This window comes from Penicillium samsonianum, assembly GCF_028829775.1.
Source record: "Penicillium samsonianum strain IBT 33392 chromosome Unknown utg000005l_segment0_segment0, whole genome shotgun sequence".
Lineage (NCBI taxonomy): Eukaryota > Fungi > Ascomycota > Eurotiomycetes > Eurotiales > Aspergillaceae > Penicillium > Penicillium samsonianum.
The window spans coordinates 2,348,401-2,371,505 of record NW_026643263.1 but is presented as its reverse complement, the minus strand read 5'-3'; the positions used below and the strand labels follow the sequence as shown (position 1 = coordinate 2,371,505).

General features: G+C 48.6%; 8 protein-coding genes across 8 annotated transcripts; 4 read left to right on the top strand and 4 right to left on the bottom strand.

The window, feature by feature from the left end:
* Window positions 1-1,671: 1,671 nt before the first annotated feature.
* On the top strand, window positions 1,672-2,161 carry N7471_009796 (uncharacterized protein; the record flags this gene model as incomplete). The annotated part of the gene is made up of 2 exons (XM_057282515.1): window positions 1,672-1,804; window positions 1,998-2,161. 2 exons carry the CDS (start codon window positions 1,672-1,674, stop codon window positions 2,159-2,161), a joined length of 297 nt encoding a protein of 98 aa, XP_057133398.1.
* Window positions 2,162-5,895: 3,734 nt separating this feature from the next.
* N7471_009795 (uncharacterized protein) lies at window positions 5,896-7,125 on the top strand (the record flags this gene model as incomplete). The annotated part of the gene is made up of 1 exon (XM_057282514.1): window positions 5,896-7,125. One exon carries the CDS (start codon window positions 5,896-5,898, stop codon window positions 7,123-7,125), a length of 1,230 nt encoding a protein of 409 aa, XP_057133397.1.
* A 490-nt stretch (window positions 7,126-7,615) lies between these two features.
* N7471_009794 (SNARE-binding exocyst subunit SEC6) lies at window positions 7,616-9,892 on the bottom strand (the record flags this gene model as incomplete). The annotated part of the gene is made up of 1 exon (XM_057282513.1): window positions 7,616-9,892. One exon carries the CDS (start codon window positions 9,890-9,892, stop codon window positions 7,616-7,618), a length of 2,277 nt encoding a protein of 758 aa, XP_057133396.1.
* A 538-nt stretch (window positions 9,893-10,430) lies between these two features.
* On the top strand, window positions 10,431-10,715 carry N7471_009793 (mitochondrial 54S ribosomal protein uL30m; the record flags this gene model as incomplete). The annotated part of the gene is made up of 1 exon (XM_057282512.1): window positions 10,431-10,715. The coding sequence occupies one exon, from the start codon at window positions 10,431-10,433 to the stop codon at window positions 10,713-10,715; it is 285 nt and encodes a 94-aa protein (XP_057133395.1).
* A 463-nt stretch (window positions 10,716-11,178) lies between these two features.
* Window positions 11,179-13,112, bottom strand: N7471_009792 (sphinganine-1-phosphate aldolase DPL1; the record flags this gene model as incomplete). The annotated part of the gene is made up of 4 exons (XM_057282511.1): window positions 11,179-12,190; window positions 12,248-12,381; window positions 12,451-12,928; window positions 13,018-13,112. The coding sequence occupies 4 exons, from the start codon at window positions 13,110-13,112 to the stop codon at window positions 11,179-11,181; spliced, it is 1,719 nt and encodes a 572-aa protein (XP_057133394.1).
* A 607-nt stretch (window positions 13,113-13,719) lies between these two features.
* hcsA (homocitrate synthase) lies at window positions 13,720-15,357 on the bottom strand (the record flags this gene model as incomplete). The annotated part of the gene is made up of 5 exons (XM_057282510.1): window positions 13,720-14,683; window positions 14,736-14,803; window positions 14,860-14,940; window positions 15,006-15,238; window positions 15,291-15,357. The coding sequence occupies 5 exons, from the start codon at window positions 15,355-15,357 to the stop codon at window positions 13,720-13,722; spliced, it is 1,413 nt and encodes a 470-aa protein (XP_057133393.1).
* A 2,077-nt stretch (window positions 15,358-17,434) lies between these two features.
* Window positions 17,435-18,342, top strand: N7471_009790 (uncharacterized protein; the record flags this gene model as incomplete). The annotated part of the gene is made up of 3 exons (XM_057282509.1): window positions 17,435-17,743; window positions 17,819-18,219; window positions 18,276-18,342. The coding sequence occupies 3 exons, from the start codon at window positions 17,435-17,437 to the stop codon at window positions 18,340-18,342; spliced, it is 777 nt and encodes a 258-aa protein (XP_057133392.1).
* A 2,445-nt stretch (window positions 18,343-20,787) lies between these two features.
* N7471_009789 (major facilitator superfamily transporter) lies at window positions 20,788-22,419 on the bottom strand (the record flags this gene model as incomplete). The annotated part of the gene is made up of 1 exon (XM_057282508.1): window positions 20,788-22,419. One exon carries the CDS (start codon window positions 22,417-22,419, stop codon window positions 20,788-20,790), a length of 1,632 nt encoding a protein of 543 aa, XP_057133391.1.
* Window positions 22,420-23,105: the final 686 nt, after the last annotated feature.

Sequence of the window (23,105 nt, the reverse complement as noted above, 5' to 3'; positions counted from 1 at the left end):
AGGACCTCAGCTTCACCCCGCAGCTTCAACATATAAATACCCTCCTTCTCTCTCTTCTCTCCCAATCTTTTCTTTCCTCCTACATCTATCTTCCTTCCATGTTTCCATCCACCTTCCATCAATTTTGCATCCCCCCTGGGGGGTTTGGACTTTTTCTTCATCATTCATGGCTTCATGGCCATTTTCTCTGCACCCCTCTTTCTTTTCCTACGTCTCTACGATGTGTTTGCATGATGATTCTCTTGGTGACCCCCAGCTAGTCACGTCATCTGGACCATGTTGACTGCCCGTGAGTACCTTCCCTCGTTTGTTCCTTCCACCCTTTGTTCCTTCCACTTCTATGCCTTGAGACGTCTGGGCTGTTTCACGCCTCGCCTTGTTGTCTCTCCTTTCCCTTCCCCTTCTTGCTCCATCCCTACTACTTCATAGTTCTGTTTCATCACCTTGTGGTATTGCATTGGTTCCATGGCCTCATGTCTACCTCCTGATACCTCATCATCCATCTATACTTATCATTCTTTCATGGCCCACAGCAATGAACAATGTTGGAACCCGTTGTCCTGTTACTCAGCTAATAACTTGCAGAGACAAAAACATCAGTCCATGCTTGTGATGCATGTCGACTCTGCTTGAATGTTCTTTCTGCTCAAGGGGCCAATGACCACATGGTGACTCTTCATGCTTCAGGTGAGAACTCCAGCGTTATATCAACCCCACGGTTCTTTTGGCTCGCAAGAGTGGAAGACCTCACCAGTCCATTGACTGACGCAGGGAAACTTTTTCTTCCTCTGCTTTTTAGGGATCTGTGCTTTCTCTACCTTCTACCCTACTACCATGAGCACTTTCATCTCGCCCAGTGGCGTTCGATCTTCACACCAGGTGAGAACTCCGGCGTTACATCAACCCCACGGTTCTTTTGGCTCGCAAGAGTGGAAGACCTCACCAGTCCAGTGGCTGATGCAGGGAAACTTTTTCTTCCTCTGCTTTTAGGGATTCGATATTTGCCTGTCTGTCTTCTACCCTGCTACCATTAAGCACTTCCACAGTGGTGTTCGATCTTCATACCAGGTGAGAACTCAAGCGTTATCAACCCCCAGGGTTCTTTTGGCTCGCAACAACGAGTGGAAGACCTCACCAGTCCATTGGCTGACGCAGGGAAACTTTTTCTTCCTCTGCTTTTAGGGATCTCAGCACGTTCTGGCTTCTAGCCTTCCTTCCATCTCGAACACTTCCAACCATCTTGCCATCAACACAGTCCATCCACCTTGCATAGTCCAGCTTACATCAATGTGGCCTTCGATATTCATACCAGGTGAGAACTCCGGCGTTACATCAACCCCATGGTTCTTTTGGCTCGCAATGAGTGGAAGACCTCACCAGTCCAGTGGCTGATGCAAGGAAACTTTTTCTTCCTCTGCTTCGAGGGATTTCCACCTTCTCTGCCTTCTATACCTTCTACTATGAGGACTTCCACAGTGGCGTTCAATCTTTATACCAGGTGAGAACTCCAGAGTTACATCAACCCCTAGGGTTCTTTTGGCTCGCAACCACGAGTGGAAGACCTCACCAGTCCATTGGCTGACGCAGGGAAACTTTTTTATCCTCTGCCTTTAGGGATTTCTGCCTCCGTGTCTCCTTTGCCGTATCGAACAGGGCCTTGCGTGATGAAACATGACTACAGCCTGCAATGTGGGTTACACTGGCCATACAAGCCATGCTATTTTGATCGCCGTCATCATCAAGGTCAACGTCAACTTTGTCGAAACCAAAGGCCAAAGCTTCCATCCGCACACTGCACATTCAGGTGAGGTCTCCTAGCGGACACAAATGGGAAGGAGGTTGAATGCACAACGCCAACCTCCACAGATAGTTAGATAGAGTTCTGCGACGGGATCTCACCAGCTTTTGCTGACGCTTGTTGGTTTTTACCAGGCACCTCCATACCCATAGCCAAGTTAGCAAAGACTGCCAACTTGCTTGCTCCAAGTTATGTCCAGAGCTACTTGGTCCTTCCGGGCGCCTCGATTTCAACAGCCGACCAGCAACATCTGCCGGGGCCACTCCAAGTGAATTTCCCGCGCAGGGTATCCTGGCCATTTATGCACTGGCCACCCGCACACTGCAACTTCAGGTGAGGTTCCTGAGCGAACACCACATGTAAAGGAGGTCGAGCACTGCCTCCCCCAAAATCCACCTCCATAGATAGTTAGATAGGACTCTGCGATGGGATCTCACCAGCTTTGCTGACGCTTGTTGGCGTTTACCAGGAATCCCCATATCCGCGCCGTCTGCTCCAGCTTGCTTGCAACTCAGTGCTCTGCAACGATCTCTCCAACATACAACACAGAGCAACCGTACACTCCTGCATCTTCAGGTAAGGTTCCTGAGCGGACAACACATGGAAAGGAGGTTGAATAAAACTCAGACGGAAAACCTCCACAAACCAACCTCCTTAGATAGTTAGATAGAGTTCTGCGATGATGGGCCTTACCAGCTTTTGCTGACGCTTGTTGAGTTTCCAGGTCCATACCAGCCGCCAACCCGACGAAATCTGCTCACCGACCCAAATTTGCTTGTCACTCAAACCTGCTTACTGCTCAACTCGACATCTGATTGATCTTGCCCAAGTGAGATTCCACGCCATACCCTTAAAGTCGTACAATTGGCTAACCACAGCCAGATCTGTTTTCTCTTAACACGGTTGATTCTCTTCCAACAACACTCGAAACTCCCTCGGTGCTCTGCCTGCGACCAGAAAGCGACGTTGAGTCTTGCCTGCTTTGTGTGTGTCGATTCGCTGCTGGGTTACAGTGGTATGGTGGTGAATATTCTATTGTCTCTACTTGAGCCACAGGACGGAGACTACGGTCAAGTTTCGGAGACCAGTCCCATTTCGCTGGGCCTACTTATCACAGGGATAATCTGCAAGCGCGATGAAGTGAGTTCCCGAGGTTGGCTGGATGGGTGGAGCCTGTCTCGGTCGCTTGCAAGATTGTCCTTGGAATGGGCTGGGTGATCAGTAGGGGGACTGCGCAGATCCTTTTCCTGACAATATGTTCTCGGCTCCAGTAAAGATTACAATGCATGACTTGGCAAACGGGCTTTGGGACACAAAAGTCAGCGTTTTGATCACCTGGATGCAGCCGAGGACAAACGGTGGATTCCTTGAATTTCTCTGAAATTTGAGAATTCTTCTGGGACATGACTGTGGTCGCCGTTCAAAGGTTTGATGGCGGCGACATGTGGAATTCATCATCAAGTCGTTGTAACCTGGGCATCTGGAAACTCTGTTATTACGAGCGAAGCCATCTATCTGCAGCCAAACGCAAAACTGCATAGCAGATCCGGCCCTGCAACATGACCGGACAAGCACCTTTATCGCAAAACACCATCGCAAAAGCAAACAAAAAAGGAAGAGGAAAAGGAAGGTAATAACACCACCATCACCACTACCACCATCAGAAGCCAGAAAAAGCTACAGCAGCAGCACCTCCAACACAGCACCTTTGCGAAAACTATCGTTGTTTAATTTTGCCTATGGACAACATCACTCACACGGAGAGTTCGGTGGGCTATTCATTGGAGCAGCGTCAATACCCCACAGGTTGACAAGGCAATTAGCGAACTCATCTTGCTACTCACCGAGCGAATCGTCGAATATTATGGATAGCGTGGTGGCAACAGTCAAGTTACAGAAGCGGAATTGGGAGATTCAATGTAAATAAATCGAAATTGAACATTATACAACAAAGTGACCTGGCCTTCAATAAACTGAGCCTATATTACAAGATGCAGTATGGGTACTCCTAATGACTGTCTTTCGAGATAGAATTGGGGAATAATTAGAAAGAGGAAGGTAGCAATTGGACGTGATCCAGTTTGTAGTCCACGGGTTTCTCACTTGCAAAAGCAGTAAACAACAAGAAGCAACATAGAACACCTTGGGTAATCTCGCACACACTGTCAATCATAGGCAGAATTCCACTTTCAGAAGATGTTGACTGCCTTCATTCGTCAAATTTCAGTCAACTGTAATACCTACCTAGGTATCTGGGCAGTTCATTCACTGTCACATCCCCGATTTTCATTCTCTCCTCTGCCATGACAACACTATCAGAGCAACGCCAATTAGCGCCTTTAGTCATCAGAGACACTTAGATACCCCAATTCCCATCTGTGAACGTTCTCAACATGGTATCGTGGAATACGACGCACGAAGAAGAACACCGGCATGGTAGTTAGACCAATGGAATATAGGTAGTCCGGCAGCTTTGCATTTCCATCAAATATCAGGTATCGTCCAACCGACTAGGTCACGAGCAGGACAACACTTTGTTCTGTATCCCCACATGTGTAGAAAGGCTCTCCGTCTAGAGAATGGGTGGAGTTTATAACACCACCAGCAGTATCGCCAACGGTCATTCTGAAGTTGACAAACCAAACGCGATTCAGAAACTGGTTCACGCCATAGGAGCTCAGTAACCCCCGTTTTACGCACGCGAAGAAATGACTGGTAGCAAGCCAAGAGATATTTGCAAGTGAGCGCGAAGCAAACTTGATCCGTGACCCAGAGGAATGTGAAGAGTATTTCCACTAGTTCTGGTGGTAGCTTTTGGAAATTGTCGACTGGTAGGGGTTTCTGTTGGGTATTCTGTTGGGCTGGTCGTTGATACCGTTGGAATATAGATTTCATCTTTGTGAGGAGTGGAAATGTGTGGTGATTACCCATATTGGAATATAGTGGAATGGTGATAAGTGAGATGAGAAGTCAGTTGGGCAGTCTCTTTTACGTTGATAGGCGTCATCAACTAAGCACCCATGGGTTTATACCAAGATTAGGGTTATACCACTCATTCTACTTTTCATCTTCCTCCCCATTTCTCTCACTCGTCTCTTCCTCGTCTCTCCCTCTTTTCTTCCACATTTTATGTGTAAATTCATCTTTTGTGGTGATTCTCGAACTTCGAAATCCGTGGCTACCATGGTTGGGGATTTTAGAGAGAGGCAGAGAAGGAGAGAGAGAAGATGAAGTTTATTTTATCTCCAATTATACATAACATGCATGGATGACCATCTCATCTTAGTTTTCCATCACAGGCCCCAAATAATATTTCCGTGCCCATCCAAAGTAATACACCATTGAAAAAATTATCGAGAATAAGATGCTGGGGAACATTTCTACTCATTGTAGTACTGTTCGTATCTTTAACACTCAACTTATGGTGGATTTTGCTTCAAAGTAAGCCTAATGGCCAAAGTAAAGAAATTAAATCTTGCAATACCCCCGAAAATAATCGATCTCCTTATAGTAAGTGGCTGTATGTTCCTCCGAAAAGCATATTGCAATTCTAACGTCCGTGGATAATTAGTGGGAATGGCATTTGATGTCCCGATCCAATACTTCCTTCACACCGAATACAACGGAGACAACATAACGCACTCGGACAAGATGTGGGATAGCATCAATCTTGATGCCATGGTGATTGCCCCAGCCATCGAATGGGCTCAGGATATGGGTATTTCGGACTCGTGGGACTTTCCTTGGGACCCGAAAAGAAAGATATATTTCCCGAAAGTCATTCATCACCTGCATTGTCTGGTAAGTAGATAGTCTGTCAATACGAGTATCATGCCGAAAGCTTTGAACATCCTCCTTAGTGTGGCCTGTAGCTCAACGATGGCCAACACAAATATAATTCCGACGTAGTTGACACAAGGTTGTGGATCTTGGTCCGTGCGTCTTGACCATCCCGAGAAATCAACCTAAGCTTACCTACTTCGGACTTCCGACTTCTTCCTAGCAACAACTATCCAGAGACGATTTCGGCGACTGGCTCGTGCGAACATTTATTTACTTTCATGCTACTTTCACATTCGTGGAGATACAGGTGCATCATGACGGAGACTGCAGCCTTATCAAAACATCAACCCCGCAAACCACGTCCAGAAAAGCGGCAAAAGCGGCCGCAATTGACACATTTCCTCTGTCTCCCTCTGGTGAACACAAAATCGCTGCCACAGCTGGAATCATCGCTAGCCGCCTTTAAAACTGCTCATCTCGCTGAACCTGGGCCAGCTTCTCAGTCATCATCCAAGGGCCAAGGGGACACCTCCCGCCTGGGTCTTCCCAGCACAGCCTTTCGTCCTCTGGGCACGCTGCACCTTACTCTTGGAGTGATGAGTCTCACTAATAAAGAGCGTCTCGATCAAGCTCTTGCTTTTTTCCAATCCCTCGACCTAGCAGACTTAATGAACGAGACGGAGCGAGTCACTACAAAACAGAAAAACGCCCTTCCCCAATCGTTGCCTTTGACTGTTTCTCTCGAGTCATTACATGCTTTACCGGAAGGCAAATTATCAACCATACTACATGCTTCCCCGGTCGATCCTACAGGCCGTTTACTTCCATTTTGCGTAAAGCTACGTGACAAATTCATCGAGGCTGGCTTCATCCAAAGTGAGCCCGACAGAAGACCAGCAAGAAGACAAAAGCCCACCACTCGCTTTGTCCAAGACAGTCCTCAAGCCTCCGAGCCCACTATCATTCCTCATGATGTGTCTTTACACCAACAAGAAAGCCAAATTTTCTCCGAGCCCCTAGACATGTCGAGCAACCAGGACCCATCCATAACTATAATAACCCGAGAACCAAAACAACGACCGCTCCTCCTGCACGCGACTCTTGTCAACACCATTTACGTCCGCGGTCGACAGGGTCAGAACAAAGATTCCAAGGGCAACAGTCCACCCAAACGCCTTACATTTGATGCTCGCAACCTGATCTCACAATATCGTAATTACTACTCTGATGACAATCGAACTATCCCGCACCCAGCACCTACTAGATTTTCTGCAGACACCGAAAGTGACCACCGCCGTGCGAAATCTTCACCAATCCCCGACAAAACCAGTATTTCCTCCGAGCATAGAAGCCATTCGGTCGCTGCTCTCCCGCCGTCGCGAGGGTATCCTTTCATTTGGGCAAAGGAAATTCCTCTGGATACTATCTGCATCTGCGAAATGGGCGCTAGGAAATTGTATCCTGGTGCCAACGACGGCCATGGCCCGAATGAACGCCTAGGCGAGAAATATACAGTCGTTGCAGAACGGAGCTTGAATCCATGACTGTCATCGCATCCATTGTCGAACACAACGCCCCTACATAAATATAACACCCATGCATCCAGCAGAAAATGATCAATTGGGGAGGATCCATGTAAATAGAATTCCTATCTTGGATATATTTATCAGAAAAGTAAATTGTTTAAGATGTTCTTCCATTGCTGTATTGCTAGTAATATTAATGAGTAGACTAGATCCCAAGCCTGCTTGGGTTGCGGATGGTACATGTGGTTGGGGTTGCTCATCATGAAGTAAGTTGCGTTAGAGTGCATCTCGGCGTCGGCTGAAGCAACGAAGAGAGGCTCTACGACCTTTCCTTGAGACATGTCTGCAAGATTTTGAGTGAACATTAAAAGCCAGGCCTGTAATAAGCCAGCCCAAGTCTCGTGAGAGTGGCGTAAATGAGGCCGAGCGCGGTGAATTGCGTATGGAGTTGATAGGAACGGGAACATGAGCGTGGTTAAAAGAACCCCCACGGTCAAGTACCACGAAATCATCTCACTCGACTCATGATGGTCTCCTGTCCGCGTTCAACAGACAACTCCGCAGCCTTAGCCTTAATGGCGGTAAGCATGCTGCGCTCGAAATCATCACGGGTGCGTAGCACAGCCTCAACCCACGAAAGCTGCAGATCCCAGTACTCAAGCTTGAATGCTTCGTAAACCTCCACAAGCGCAGGACCCTTTTCAGTAGCAAGGAGACGAACAAGCCAATCAACCAGCCGCCACTTCTGCTTGATAGTACCCTCGAATGAGTCGGGGTACTTCTCAAAGAACGCAAAGACAGTGAGGACGTCGTCCTTGAACTTGTCTGTGAAGGGGTCGACGTGGCGGCGGAATTTAACACCCTTGTTGCGCACCGCAGACAGGTACCGCACCAGCAACTCGTCCGATAGTTCCTCGACCAAGATTTCAGCCAGGGATGGGTGCAACACAGAGGAGTAGTCCGCCATGTAGTCTTCGAAGGTGGAGGTAATACGTTTCATAGCGAATTCGCCGTACCAGCGGGACGTGAAGAAGTCTGGCAGGACGGTGTCCAGATCGACCCAGAAGACAAGGCTCACGAACTGCGCCAGGCAGTGCGTGCTCAGATCCACGTAGCCATCGCGCAGTACGTCCAACTCGATCGTCGCCGTGGTGCCCATATACTTCGGTGTGACCATAGACTCGAAATCGGACTTGAACCGAGTCAGGTAGCCTAACTGGTTGTCCTCCTCGTTGTCGTCGATGCAGGAAATCTGGTCGTTGGCTATGCCGATCAGCCAGTCTTGCAACAACTGCACGCCTTCTTGATCCGCGCCTTCTACTTGGTGCTTCGCGCATTCTTCGTCCACGAGTGTCTGCCATGCAGTTTGTCGGGCCTTCAAAACCCGGAACATGGCGTCGATGACGCCCTCTACCAGGTCCGCGCGGTCTGATGCACCTGATGCCATGACTTGTTCGTGGAGCATGCGCCACATGTCGGCCAGTGTCTTGGTGCGGAAGTGGCCTTCTGCGTTGTTGTCTAGGGCATCTGCGGCACGTTCCACGAGGGATTTTTTGTCTGCGTTGAAAATGCGGTCCATCCATTCTTCGACGGCGTTGATGATGACGGCCTGCCACTTTCGGACTAGTTCTGGCTCGCGGTCGTCGAGAATGTTGGGTTGGAGATCTGTTGCTGTCCAGCCCAGCTTCTTCATTTTCTTGTAGTACTTGTCGCTCCAGTGGATGATACTGAGCAGATTATCGGCTGGCAGCTCTGTGTCGTCAATCATGCTGAGCAGGAAGTCATGCATCATCTGATGATAGATATCGGTGTATGTTCTGAAGATCTTCCATTTCTTCGGGACAAGGCTCTGCATGCCTTGCTTGACCGTGAACAGATCATTGAAGTACCACCGGAATTTCTTTTCCAGATTGTCTGGATCTGCAAGGAAGCTTTCGAGGGTCTCCTCAAATTGGCCCTGTGCGTAAAGCTCAATAGCTTGGATGAACTTGTCCTTGTAACCCCGCACTGTCTTGGGACCAATGTTCATAGACTTGAAACGACTTGCGAGATCTTTGTGGTCTTTCTGGGCCTCTTGCAACGCTCGGACTGTATCATCATTTTTCTCCTCGTTCAAGACAACAACAGCCAGTCGCACAACCATGCTCTTGTTGTCCGCCTGCACCAAGGGAATGAGGTTCATGCAAGCCGTGCCAAGGTGGTCATCAAACCACTCAATAACAGAATCCAACCCCTCAAAGTACTCTGTCAGTGTCGCTTCGGAGCTCTGATCCTCCGCCTTGCGAATCTGATCCATAGCTTCATCACGGAAATCTCTTAACCGCGAGATCTGCATATGAGCCCGCAGAATATTAGGCTGATTCTCCATATCGTCATCATCCTCTTTGAGCAAATCCTCCACTTCCTGGATATCCGCGCCGAAATTCTCCAGCCCCCGTTTCATCATAAGCGTAGCATCAAAATGTCGTTGGATCCGCGCAAGTTGATCAATCTGTGCAAAGTCCTCCACGCTATGCTGCGACTCGGCGCACAGCTTATCGATGCCCTGAAGTTCGTCTTTTGTTTTCGAGACTTGTCGTTGGCCCTCAGTCAAAGCACCCATGCTGCGCTGTACGGCCTCCAGCTGGTCTCGCAGACCTTCACGCAACCGTGAATCAACTGCCGTCTTCTTCCGTAGGTATTCCGCTTTAAGCCCGCTGATCTTGTCTAGATCCTCCGGGTGCCGTAGAAGGTCTTCGAGCCGCGGCAGCGCGACCGTAGTATCAATATTACTGGCTTGCGCCATGATCGCGGTAGGGGTATCAGATATCTCGTGGTGTCGTTGTTCCGGCTCAATCGCTCGAAGCTAAGTCGAGGGGTGAGGTGTCAACAATGCGGGCATGGGTCGTTGCTTGCGGGAAGGTAGTACACAGCAGCGAACTATGATATAAATCCAGGTACTGTCACGCCGAAAAGAGCGCAGCCCATAGTCTCCGTTTTCAAAATGTGAAATACTATATCAGCTATCACAGGCTGATAGATTGTCGTCGCTGCTGTCATCGGACTCCCGGCAGAATACACACGTGACCTACCGCCTTCTAATTGAATTTGCGGGATCGCGATCATCTCCAAGTCCGTGACATTTCTCCGCCAGATCACAGGATCAATTGCGGTGCAGATATCGGCTGCAAATTCTCATCCACCGATACTCCGGTATCCTCCTGCATCCACCGCATTTCGTTCCACCTATCCCGAGTCCGATTCCACGACTCCGGACAACCGAACCAACCCATCAAAAGAACAAACATCCGAATATCAGATCCCCTCGATCTCCACAATCCAACATGTCCTACTTCCGTATCACCCTCGTCCGCTCCGCAATTGGACTCCCGCGCCGTTCAACAGATGTCCTCAAGGCACTTGGCTTGAAGAAGCGTATGGCAACAGTCTTCCACAGCGTCTCGCCTTCCGTCGCGGGTCAAATCATGAAAGTCAAGGAACTTGTCCAGGTTGAGGAGTGCCAGCACCGCCTCACGAAGCAGGAGGTGCATCTCGAGCGCAAGCCTGATCCTGGATATTATACCGAAAAGAGCTGCACTGAGCAGCGGGGGGAACTCGGTGGTCAGTGATTGTTTTCATTGAGCTTCGCGTGGAATGGTGTGCTTTTCAGACTCTGGTCTTTCGCCGGTCTCGAAGACTGAAATGGGATCTGAGTCTTTTCGAATGCCTTTCACTAGGACGCATGATTGATTGATTGATCGATCGCGTCCTCTTTTTTCTGTTTTGGCTTTGCTTGCATGGAGCGGGTTGCTGTTCTTCTTCTTTTTTGGTCATGTACTTCTACGTCCACATCTATCGGGCGAATGTCTTTCCGGCAAACTATTGTATTATATGCATTATTACCGTCTAGTGGAATCCAACACTTGAAACAAATATGCGCAATTTGAAAAGACCTGAATAATGATAACGCCACTGCACCAGCAGTTTAGGTAAGGACAGCTAGCAGACACCAGGACTATGCCTCGGGAGCAGTTCGAACAGGCTGAGAAAAGAAGATACAAACAAGGAAAACCGAGATGGTTATTCCAAGACTCATGCTTTGTACAAAGTGTCCAAGAACCCTTCTGCCAGACGGCTGACGACACTCTTATCGGGAATGCTGCCAGCCACACCATACAGAGCAGAGGTATCACCACGGTTAAGGATATACGATTTGCCCTCGCGCTTGCGCTGCTCGGCCTTCTCAAGCTCTGTGCCGATGACTTCAGTCAGATCAGCAATGAGGTGGTCAACAGCCTTGGCAGTGGGAATAGTGAAGGCACAGTGGATAGCCGGGGGAGATTGCAGGGCGTTGAGGTGCCAGCCCTTGGCGGACAAGTCATCGGCAATATCATAAATGTCAATAGCACCGTTCTTGCTGCGGAATGCGACCACACTGACGATAGGGTTACCAATGATCTCCATGTGCAGTGAGATGGTCGCATCGGTCCGAACGGCCGCCTCGAACTTCCGTGCCGCGTTGATGATATCGGTGCAGCTGTTGATGTACCCAGTTTCACCGACGCTCATCAGACTGGCCCAGCAACCAGCGATTAAGGCGCCAGGGCGGGAGCCTGCAACGGAGGGAGAGGCATAAACACCGCCGGACCAATCGGGGTAGATGAAGTACTGGTTGTTTCGGTATGATTTGTTGCGGTAGATCAAGACCGAGTTACCCTTGGGAGCGAAGCCATACTTGTGGGTGTCGACACTGATGCTGGTCACACCGGGTTGGCGGAAGTCAAAGCCACCCTCTTCCTCGTAGGGCGAGGGGAAGCCGGCCTTCTTGAGGTGTGCAACGACGAAAGATCCCAAGCAGCAGTCAACGTGGAGAGGAACCTTATACTTGGTTGCCAGATGCGATAGAGCGGGGATATCATCAACAATGCCGTGGGGGAAGTTAGGTGCCGATCCGACAAGAAGTACGGTATTAGGGTTGATTAAACGGCGAACAGCGTGCACATCGACCTTGAACTCGGGCTCCGGGCAAGGCACTCGGTGCAGCTTGATCTTAAAGTAGTTGCAAGCCTTGATGAATGCCGCATGTGCCGTATCGGGAATAATCCTGCGATGACTGGTCAGTCCTGCTGCTCGGTACTATAGTATCCACGTATCAACTTACATCTCGGGCTCAGTAACACCGCGCTCCAATAAAGCCTTTTGTCGGGCAGCCAAGCAGGCCATAAGAATAGACTCCGTGCCACCGCCGGTGGTTACACCGGCACCATCCGAGGGGGCGTTGAAGAGAGCGAGAACCTAGAGCAGATATCAGCCGGAAGACTCCTTCAAAGACCGTACTCCATATATAGGAATAATCATGCATACCATAGCAACCACCTCAGCCTCCATCTTCCGAACACCAGGGAAAACATCCGGATGAATCGGGTTCGCGACACCAAACTGCCCAAAGGCCTCAGCCTGTAGTTTCAGCAGATCCGCGCCTCCGTGATAAACGGCGCCGCTAACGCGACCATCTTCCCAGCGGGTATGTTCAAGCCCAGCCAACTTATCCAGTTCAGCGCGGACCTGCTCCGGCGACCAGCCCTCCTTGGGCAGCGTAAGATACCGTGTAACATCTGGTCCGGAGTTGACCAGCTTCGACTCGAGTTTCGTAATAGCAGTGTTCACTTGCTTATCGACCTGGCCGCGGACACCGGGGACGCGCAGGAAGATGCCATAGCAGAACAGGCGGAGCGAGATGTAGATGTTGCGGATGCTGCCGAGGATGCCGTAGCCGCGGATGGAGTAGAAGGTCTTGCGCGTATACCGAAGGATGAACAGGATAAATACGATGTTGCGAATACTGGGTTGAGAGCAAAATGCGTCAGTGGTGATTGGCTTGATGTCTTTGGTTCCTCGATTCCGCGGGGAACGGGGGATTGTTTAACTTACAGGTCAAGGTTCGAGGCAGATAGATGCGCGCTGGACACCCGGCCGTAGCCGATCAGCTTGTTCTGCAGGGCGACTGGCAACATTGAAGAGCTCATTGTTCCCCCTAGGAATAGTCCTGCAATAATGATGGGTGAGAGTGACGATGGGGATGGGGAGGTTTCATTCAAGTCGTACGTTAGTACGTTTTGACTGGTTGAGTCAAGCGGGCCTCGGCTCCCACATGAAGCAGGCGCTCAACGTTTTGCTGATGGCACAACTGGATATTTTAGAAACTGGGTATTGATATACTTGAAATAGTATTCATTATTATAATAATGTCCTTACAGGTTTTGCCCTATATTGACCCTTCACAGACTATGTTCTTGGTCTTTCTCCACTGACGTAATTGGTCCAGACTATGTAGTTAGGTACAACTACAACTACGAGTACGATATAAATGCATGGTCTAAAGTCCAGAATAAGTTACTGCCTCTTCTGCGCTATATGTACAAATAAAGGAGAAATCTTTTCTCCTAACACAAATGTGTCTTTGGCTCTCCCAAAAGAAAAAAGAAAAAAAAAAAAATAAGAAGACTTTTCAAACCCATGTATGGAAAAAATGTCAAAACAAATGAAAAAGCATCAAATCATCAGGTATCCGCCACGTCTTTGCACAAGCCACTGTGGCATGATACAATATATGTATTGGTGAAAGAGAATCGCCTATACCACAAGACCGGCAGCCTGAGCCTCGAGGAGCTCCTTCTCCTTGGCGGCGAATGCGGCCTGCTCCTCGGCGGTCAGGTCAAGAAGGGGCTTGTTCTCGCCGGACTTCAGGTTACGGTGGTAGGCACGGATAATGCTGTCGGCATCATCGACGGCGATGGGACGAATGTCAGCCATGGCCTTGATCTTGGCAGTGCACTCCTTGTATTGAGAGTCAGTCATCTCAAGCTTGAGCTGCTGGGCACGCGACTTGATGGCGTTCCAGCCGGTCAAACGGGAGGCGAAGTGAACGTAGCGGGTCATGCCGAAGTCGGCGGGGTTGATGATCTCGTAAGTGCTGGGGTTGTTGAGGATAGCCTTGGCGTGGATACCAGCCTTGTGGGTGAAGGCGCAGAATCCGGTGATGTAGTTGTTGAAAGGAATGTTGACCTCAACAGCCTCGGCGACGAGGTCCTCGATCTCCTTGAGCTTCTCAAGCTTGTACTTGCCCTTGACATAGTCGCGATCGGCGACCATCATGCGGGCCATCAGGCCACCAAGAGGAGTGATACCGTTACGCTCGCCGATACCGAGAACGGAGGTATCGATGTGAGTGGCACCGGCCTCGAGGGCACAGAAGGCATTGGCAATAGCACAGCCAGTGTCGTTGTGGAAGTGAGTCTCGATGTCACAGCCAACAACACCGCGCAGGACACGGACAAGCTCGTAGACCTGGCGGGGGGAAGCGCAGCCAACGGTGTCGGCAATACCAACACGGTTCACGCCAACCTTGTCCACAGCGGAATAGATTGACAGAAGGTCAACGAGGTCGGAACGGAAAGAGTCCTCACTGGAGAAACGGATCTCAATGCCCTTGGACTTGACGAACTCGATAACTTCAATGGCGGCGTTCTTGATGTAGGTCATATCCTTGCCGTGAGAGTGCTCACGGAGGTAAGAGGAAGTACCGATAACAACATCGCTACAGAAGGTCAGTTCTGAGTCAACAAATAAGGAAAAGATGCATGGCTCACACTCCATCAACACCGGTCTCCACAGCAATGCGGGCATCATCCATGTGGCAACGAATGTGAGTGAGAATCTAAAGAGGTTATTAGATACCAATAGTCACGAGACCCGAGCAAAACCCTAACGTACCTTAGCCTTCAGGCCAAGCTTGCAAATGGCCTCGCAATCCGCGCGGGACTGCTCAGAAGCGCAGGGACTGGTGAGTTCGATCTATAACGGAATTATCGTTAACCTCTGTTTATGAATATGAACTCTTTGTCTGTCCGGCGACTCACGTAGTCCACACCGAAGTCATCGAGAGCCTTGGCAATCTCGATCTTCTTGGCAGTATCAAAGAAAGCGTTGGCGAACTGCTCTCCCTCACGCAAAGTAGACTCAATAATCTTGAAGCGTGAGACATTGCTAAGGAAATCGGTGACGCCAGCGTCGTGGCCGTAGGGGTTGCGGGATGCGGATGGGTGGGGGTTCTGGCGGGTTTCAATGCCAACGAAACCAGTGTGATCGCCGTCTAAATAGATGTCAGCGAGAAATTCTGGTATAGTAGCCTTCAATTGACATACTGGGAGCAACGGTGTTAGTAGCACCATTAGCTTGCCCATTGGGCTCGGAGTCGGCACCGGTACACATGGTGCAGATGGTGGGGGGTTGAGTAGATTCGAGATGAATTGGGAAATTTGAAGCCCGGAAGTTGAGAATAATTCAAACTAAAGATCGAAAGAGAAAATGGAGTATTTAAGATGTAGTAAAGAAACCTTGAAAAAAAGAGAAGGAAGAGTCATAAATTCATAGCGCCGAAGTAGTGGGCGGTGAATCTGAGTAATGGGCGCCCCCCCTCTCTTGGGCGGCAAAAAAAGAAAATTTTGATTGTGGAGAGGTGGGGGATGTACAATTTGGAGGAGTATGATAGGGTCAAAACATGGCAGATTCTACAAATACATGTATGCAAAGTACTATTTGGTATGTACATTATTTGCACTATGACTCAAATGTCTATTCCAATTTCTCTCTTTCCTCGAAATTTCTGATAAACACAGCATGTGTTGTGCAATTTACCTCGATGTCTTGGAACCGACATCGGACCTTACCTGTGGGGTCTGACTCATAAGTCCACCTCAACTTCAACTGATAATGATATTTTTATATAGATATGTGGAGTTGTTCTATAACAGCTTTATTCTCTCTATCTTCAAAATGAGGATCTAAACATTCAGTTCTCACTATCCGCACAAAGTCCTATGTGAAAGGGGGAGTGATGTCATCATCATTTCCGGCCTTCTAGTTGGCTCGAAGCCTCCAGGACTGGGAACATTGGAAATGATCTGCATAGATCTCAAGTTTACATGCTACGGAACGCCGGGTGTATTACAAGAACCGCCCCATTTGCACATTTAAATAACCGTATATGACAGCCCTGGAGGTTATCATTGCCCCGGGGCCAGACTTTTCCTATTATTAAGCTTGCCACCAATGGACTTCTACAAGGACACGCTCACTAAGCATTGTGTGGAGCAGGAGATCTAGATGGACTCACCTCATATGTTGTACCTTTTTGTTTATAAAAGACTCGTCTATCAGTAGACAGGTGGCCATGTACTAACTATTTACATTTGTACTATGTATAGCCACATAGCAACCTTGGAGGTACCACAGAGTTGAGGCTATTAAGTTACCAAGTCCTCAAGGCACTTAAATGTTCAAGTGTATTCTTCAAATTCAATTTAGTTCAGGTGCAAGCCTCGGTAACTTTTAATTCGGAATCTTGTAAACTCTACATACACTGGCATTCTTTAACCACCAATATATCCCAAGATCCCCAATAAGCTAATTATATCACCAGCACGAGAGCAATTTCAGGTACTTGAATCTCAAACTACAATTGGATTTCTTTCAATTTTGTATGGATCAATCGAAGATCGCCAAATGCAATAGTGTTGTTTACTCTTCTACAACCCTTCGATATCATCATCTGCCATTGCAGTTTGATATAGCTTATATAGTTTGTTGCATAGAACCTGCGGGACATTGTATTGCAGGATTGAATTTCAAGTGCATTCGGTCATCTCCCACCGACGGTATCCGATACTATTTCGAATCTACATGTTTCTTAGAGAAAGAGGGTCTATAGGGGTGGACAATGAGTCCATAGATATATATTCAACTAGGTTGGAAGATATGTAACAGTAAACATCAGTGGATTCTGACCATGAGTAATGTTTTAGCCTCCAAGAGACCCGATGGTAACAAAATTCGGTCTTTTAGTATACATGATACCAGTTGTTGACATCCGGCACCTAACGTTGTGGGGGCGGGAGCTTTATGCAAGTCAGAATCCACTTGGACCGCGATGATTTGCGCTGAAAAAGACCTAATCGATTGCAATATAAGAAAACCATAATGAGAAGGCATCTAAAATCAATCTAGAACATTCTCTGAACTAATTGCATAGGGATGGCGCCATTGGTGCAGAGAAAGGAGGTGCGGGAGTAAATTCAAGCGTTGTGGTTGGCCAGCGCTCAGGCCAGCTGTCGTCCCAAGTAGCCATCTCCCTCTGAACACCATTCTTCCTCTTGTCTCTGACTGTGTCAATTCTTATCCACCTTTCAGTCATTGGTAAGTGATTCCATATATTTTCATCTTGTATTCAACTTGATTCATCATTCCCGAGACCTGTCTCACTAACTTGTTCCACGCCACAGCCCTCAAGATGCGTTTCACGTCGCTCGTCACCCTCCTCCCTGCCCTGGCCATGGCCCAGGAGCAGATTCCCCTCGCCGACCGCGTGCAGGGATGGTTCAACCAGGTCAAGTCCTACGTGCCGACAGCAGTCCCCGTTGCTGCCCCGATCGAGAAGCTGGCCGAGAAGGTTACTGAGAAGAGCGTCACCCACGTGTCCCTGGACAACTGGAAGTCCATCCTTACCCCGGGACCCCAGGCGGAGGACTGGTTGATCTACACCACTGGTGGCAACAAGACCTGCTTCGGTCGCTGCGGAACTGCCGATAAGGCATTCAAGGTGAGTTGATGTTTTTCCCTCGACGCGTCTTTTCGCCAAGTCCCAAAACCCTAACATCGTGTTCGCAATTCCCAGGAATCCGTCCTGTTGTTCTCCGCCGACCCCACCTCACCTCACCTTGGATACTTGGACTGCGAGGCCAACCAGGTCCTGTGCGCCGCCTGGTCCGCCAGCGCTCCCTCCGTCCAGTACTACCAGATCCCCAAGGAGCCATCTGTTGGCGAGGAGCGTGCCCCGACTCCTCTCCGCAACATCTACCTAAACTCCACCACCGTCACCCCCGAGACCATCTACGAGATCCACGCCAAGAAGACCTACGAGAAGACCCCCATCTATGAGGGCGCTCTCCACCCCGTTGACGGCTGGGTCGCTAAGTACCAGCTTAACATCCCTATGGGCTACGTTATCTGGGGTCTCGGTGCTGTCCCCAGCTGGCTGTTCATGATTGGTATCAGTTTCTTCAGCCGTACCATGATGTAAGTTGAAATTGATTCTTGCTTGTCTTTTTGTTATCAGCTAACACCGGAATTAGGAGCCGTCGCGCGGGTCCTACTGGAAACGCCCCTCGCGCTACTGCCCCCGCTGGTAGCGCAAACTAAATAGCCTATTTTGGTCTATGTTGGTGTTTTGGGTTGTATATAATCAGTGGTAGTGTATTGTGACGCGTCCAATATACTACCTGGGTTGGTTTGTGTTCTTTGTTGGACAGATATCTGTCGGGGATGGAGCCTCTTCGATCTTAGGCTTTTTTTTTCCAGCTACCTTTTTAATCAACTTGTCCCAGCTATGTAGTGGGATTTCGTAACAGATTCACCGAATCCATTAGTAGCTCTTTGATACATATGTATCAACCTTGCTTTACCTCCGTGTCCAGAACATTATCCCTAGTTATACATAGAAAATTCCTCTGTACGGTTGATGCTTTTTACCGCTTTCGTATACATATAAAAAGACATCTAAAAGAAGTCCAAAAACAGGTGGCTGTCTTACGTATAACGTCGCTAATATCATCTTGGGCTAAATATATCAGATTATGAAAGTCTTACGGCGTCAAGGACAGAGGCCGCACGAGCGGCCGACTATTCTTGTTTTTCTTTAATGCCTTTCCAAGATTGTGGCCCCTTTGCTACCCGATTTATGCTGCGACCTATCTTCATAATGCGCTTGCTGTCTCACTCCGAACCATCACACTCGAGGTTGTAGTCATCACTTGATTCATAGTCACCCTGCGAAGACCATGTGGATGGGCCAGGTAAGGACTGGCCTGATGCTGAGTCTGAATCCACACGGGAAGGGGACGTTCCCAGGGTTTGCCGTCTTTCTAATATGACTAACCGGAGAGGGCCAAATCTAACTTTCTTCCTCGGCCCTGTTCGTCTGGTGACGGTGACGCCCAAAACTGAATTCTTGGGATACTGAGAGCATAACAGTTGGCTTTCCCGAGGAGGTGAAGGCTGTGCCCCACCTACCACTCTAGGAAGTTCTTCTTTCGTCGGGGAATTCTGCGACTTGTCGTGGATGAAATTCCATGTGTTCTCAATGTAGAGATCCACTTTTTCCTGGATAAGTTGTGCCTCAATATAAAGACAATCATTCTCAACATGGAAACGTTCCCCGTAAGTCTCCAATACAAGATATAGCACTTTGAAATGCTATTCTTGATGGAAGAGATGGAATGTTGATGAAAAGTGATAATTTGGAGGGTTCGGGGGAAAGAAACGGGGCTTCATAACCTGTTGAGACTACAAGAGAGCCTATGGGGGGAGAGAGAGAAGAGGAATCATGATCTATTCTGTCTAATATTAACCAGGGTATTTATACCCTGAAGCTAACAAAGAAACGCAACAAATAGAGGCATCAATGAGATGACTAGACGAAGGCATCAATGACCGATATTGTCAAACAACTTCGTAACGCTATTTCGGCGCATGGGGTGCAAGCTCTATAAATTCCTCCGGATTGAGGTGATGCACGATCTTAATATGCTGGCGTAGAGTAGCCATGTCCTGTACCATGACACTGCATGTCTCAATTAGGCATTTCACGGTTGGAGCCTGCGCGGGAACATCATGATAAGCCAAACTTTCTTGCAACAAGATATCGTTACAAACCTAGCAAATAAATGTAGTATAAAAACGGAAGTAAAACAGAGGTAAATCCAAATAGCTACCTACGTACGTTTCGTAATATCCTATAGCAATGCCAACTTAGCCTATGCCATCCACTTGCTCCTGTAGACGTTCAAAAAAAAGGTAGGCCGCTAGTGACAAACAATGGCAAGGTCTAGGCTAAAAAGGGAAGGAAACCCTAACTATATGTTCCCCGCATTGCTTAGTTACAACTCTTCAACATTGAAATCGAAGAACAAACAGCTTTGTCACCATTAGAGGTAATTTACTTCGGTCTTCTAGACATATCCAGACAATGTTGGTATTTATTCTTTGAAAGTAATCAGGTTGCCATTACTTCTGGCGTTTATCAACACTGGCGGATACGTTAATCCCGGGCGAAGTGGGATCGCCCTACAAAGTATATATTGCGTTCTAATTTTGATATGATGCTCAATTCAGGTGGATGTTCCCAGGCCACATGTTTATTTTCTTGATAAGCAGAAGGTTCCTTCAGGGCTGAAACAAGATATTGTTGCCAACTTAAATAGAGGGACTGATCGAGGACTTTGAGGGGCTCCAATGCTAGGTTGGCACTACTATTCGCTGCTAAGGGTTTGCTAAAGCCCCTAGGGTCCTCTATTGGTTTCTATCGCGGGCCACCTTGGTCTTTCCTAAAACCAAGCACCTGAGCCCCTAGCTACTTACAGGTAAAAGTAATTGTAATTTAGAGAGCTGCGGTCGGTTGTCGGTTTGTTAGAAAGGAAGAGTCATGTCTAGACGTAAACGTGTCAGCCCCCATCGGCGGTCTAGCCTATCGCAAGCCATCTCGGATTTTGCTTAAAAAAAATAGGGAATATCGCCAGTCCCCAGAAGTCGCCAGCCAGTCTCAATCGCAGGCCACCTCAGATTTGCTAAAAATAGGGAATACCGCCATTAACCACCCACAGCAACACCATAGCCGAAAAGCTTCTCCCATTTCATGAACATTGCCGCAACAAACATAACGGCCCCAGCAACGGGAACTAGCACAAACGTCATCCGCATTGCCTGCGAGATGGCATCAATTGCTCGATCCCGTAGTGTACCCTCCAGCTTTTCAAACAATGTACTCTGCGTACCGGCCACCGCGCTCCAAATTTCTGAGTAAGAGTATCCGTGACCAGCAAGAGTAGAATGCAGATTTTCAATGGCCCGCGATCGGTAGATCTGTCCTGCGACAGCAAGTGCAATGACTTGGCCACCAATTTGGGCAACATTCTGCATCTTCAGCCCAGCGCCTGTGTCTTCAGGTTTGGTCGTCAAGGTAGAAACTGTATAGCCAGTAACCATAGACAGGCCACCTCCTACCGCAGCGAGGATTGAAAGCCCATAGATAGTTCCCGTCGTCGTGCTGGGTTTCAAATAAGCTACCAGGGGACCATCACCAACCAGCAAGAAAACGCTGGCGATGAGGAAGATGACTTTGTAGAGCTTAATGAAATGGAGAAGCGACCCGGAGACAAGATTGGCCGCGACGGCGATGACGACGAATGGCAGTAGACGGACGGCTGCCATAAGGGCGCCGTCGCTATTCACAAACTGAAAGTAGATAGGGAGATAGTAGACGGTGACAAATACTGAGGTGGTTCCAGCCGCTGTCACGACGAATAGAAGCACCTGTGTACGATCGCGCAACAAGTGCCCAGGGAATGCGCGTCGAGCGGGGGTGGTAAAGATAGCAAAGTACTGTTGTAAGGCATAGAGTGCTAGGACCACACCAAATACAACAAAAGTGGCAATAGTGCGTCCATCGTTCCATGGCCATTGGCTACCGGCCATTGTGAACGCGAGGAGAAAGCTAACCCACATGCCGGACCCAAGAATGAAGCCGACAAAGTCAATGGAAGTCAGCTTTTCTCGCATATGAACGCCTTGCATGAGACAGATAGATGGGAGATAGATAATAAATGCCGGCGCGGAGACGGCACCGATCACCAGGTTGATGTAGAAGGCCCAGCGCCAGGTGGCTGAGGACACGGCAAAGGCACCACCGATTAGAGGCCCCAAAACACACCCAAAGCCCCAGAAGACGGCTATGAGAGCCATATAAAGACCACGTTCCTTCTCCACTGTCATGACAGCCATGTATTGTAGTGATCCAAGGTAGATACCACTTCCACCAGCACCAGCGATAACACGGCCAACAATCAGAGCGTTCATATTTGGTGCGGCGCCACAAAGAGCCGAGCCCGCCTCAAAAAGCACCATGGTTGCAATGTAGACCCATTTCATGTTGAAGGTGTTGAAAAGGGTGCCGAGTAAGAGAATGACACATACTGAGCCCAATGGGAAACCGGCTCCGATCCAGGAGAATTGGTCGACATGACCGAATGCCCCGATGACAGGGCCTTGGACATCGGCAGCGATCGTGGTATCCAGTCCGTAGAGAAAGCAAGTGATATAAAGTGAAACGCAGATCACGATCCAGTTGATGCCGCGGATCTCTCGTTCCTTCGTCTCCGATTCCTCAATACACCCATCTTGGGGGAGCTCCCGCTTGTCCAACTCATGCTCATTAGATGCCATTTTCACAAATTGGGCTAAGGGCGTTCGAGTTAACTCAATTATGTAGGAGAAGTGGAAAGCTCAAAGGAGTATAGGGAAGGGAGTCGACAGTCTCTGGGCATTGAGTGTAATTATGCATTTTTGCGTCCCTGAGACGAACCGTTGTTTCTTCACGTCGTGGGAGATCCGGAGAGATTTGATGCATCATTCTCAATCGTCCATTACCAATTTATCCGAGAGGGAGGGTATGTCTCCGAAGCTACACTATTTACAATCGACCAGAAAATTAATAATATTAATACGTGAGACACGTACCCCCTGTCACTTGCTTTCCTTGTTGGATTACTGATCACATAGCTGCCTGTAACTCGACCTGCAGCTGAATCCTTTTGCGCCTAGCTGAATCCTTTCGCCCCTAGCTGAATTCTTTCGCCCCATTCAAAGATGCACCGGGAGGATCGACAAATGCAGGAAAAATAAATGACTAGTATTCTTATTATATTCATATTAATGTCTATGGAGAACCTTGGAAAGTGCATGCGTGATGCTCTGAAGTGCGTGATGCTCTGAAGTGCTGCTTTCTCGGCAAAGTAGTCGTCAGGTAGTCAGGTAGTCAGGTGAGACTTTACCCGTGTTTTCTAGTAGCTTATAGTAGAAGGTCGGGGTTACTAGTTAGAGGTGGAAATCATAAATTACGCCGCACTCGG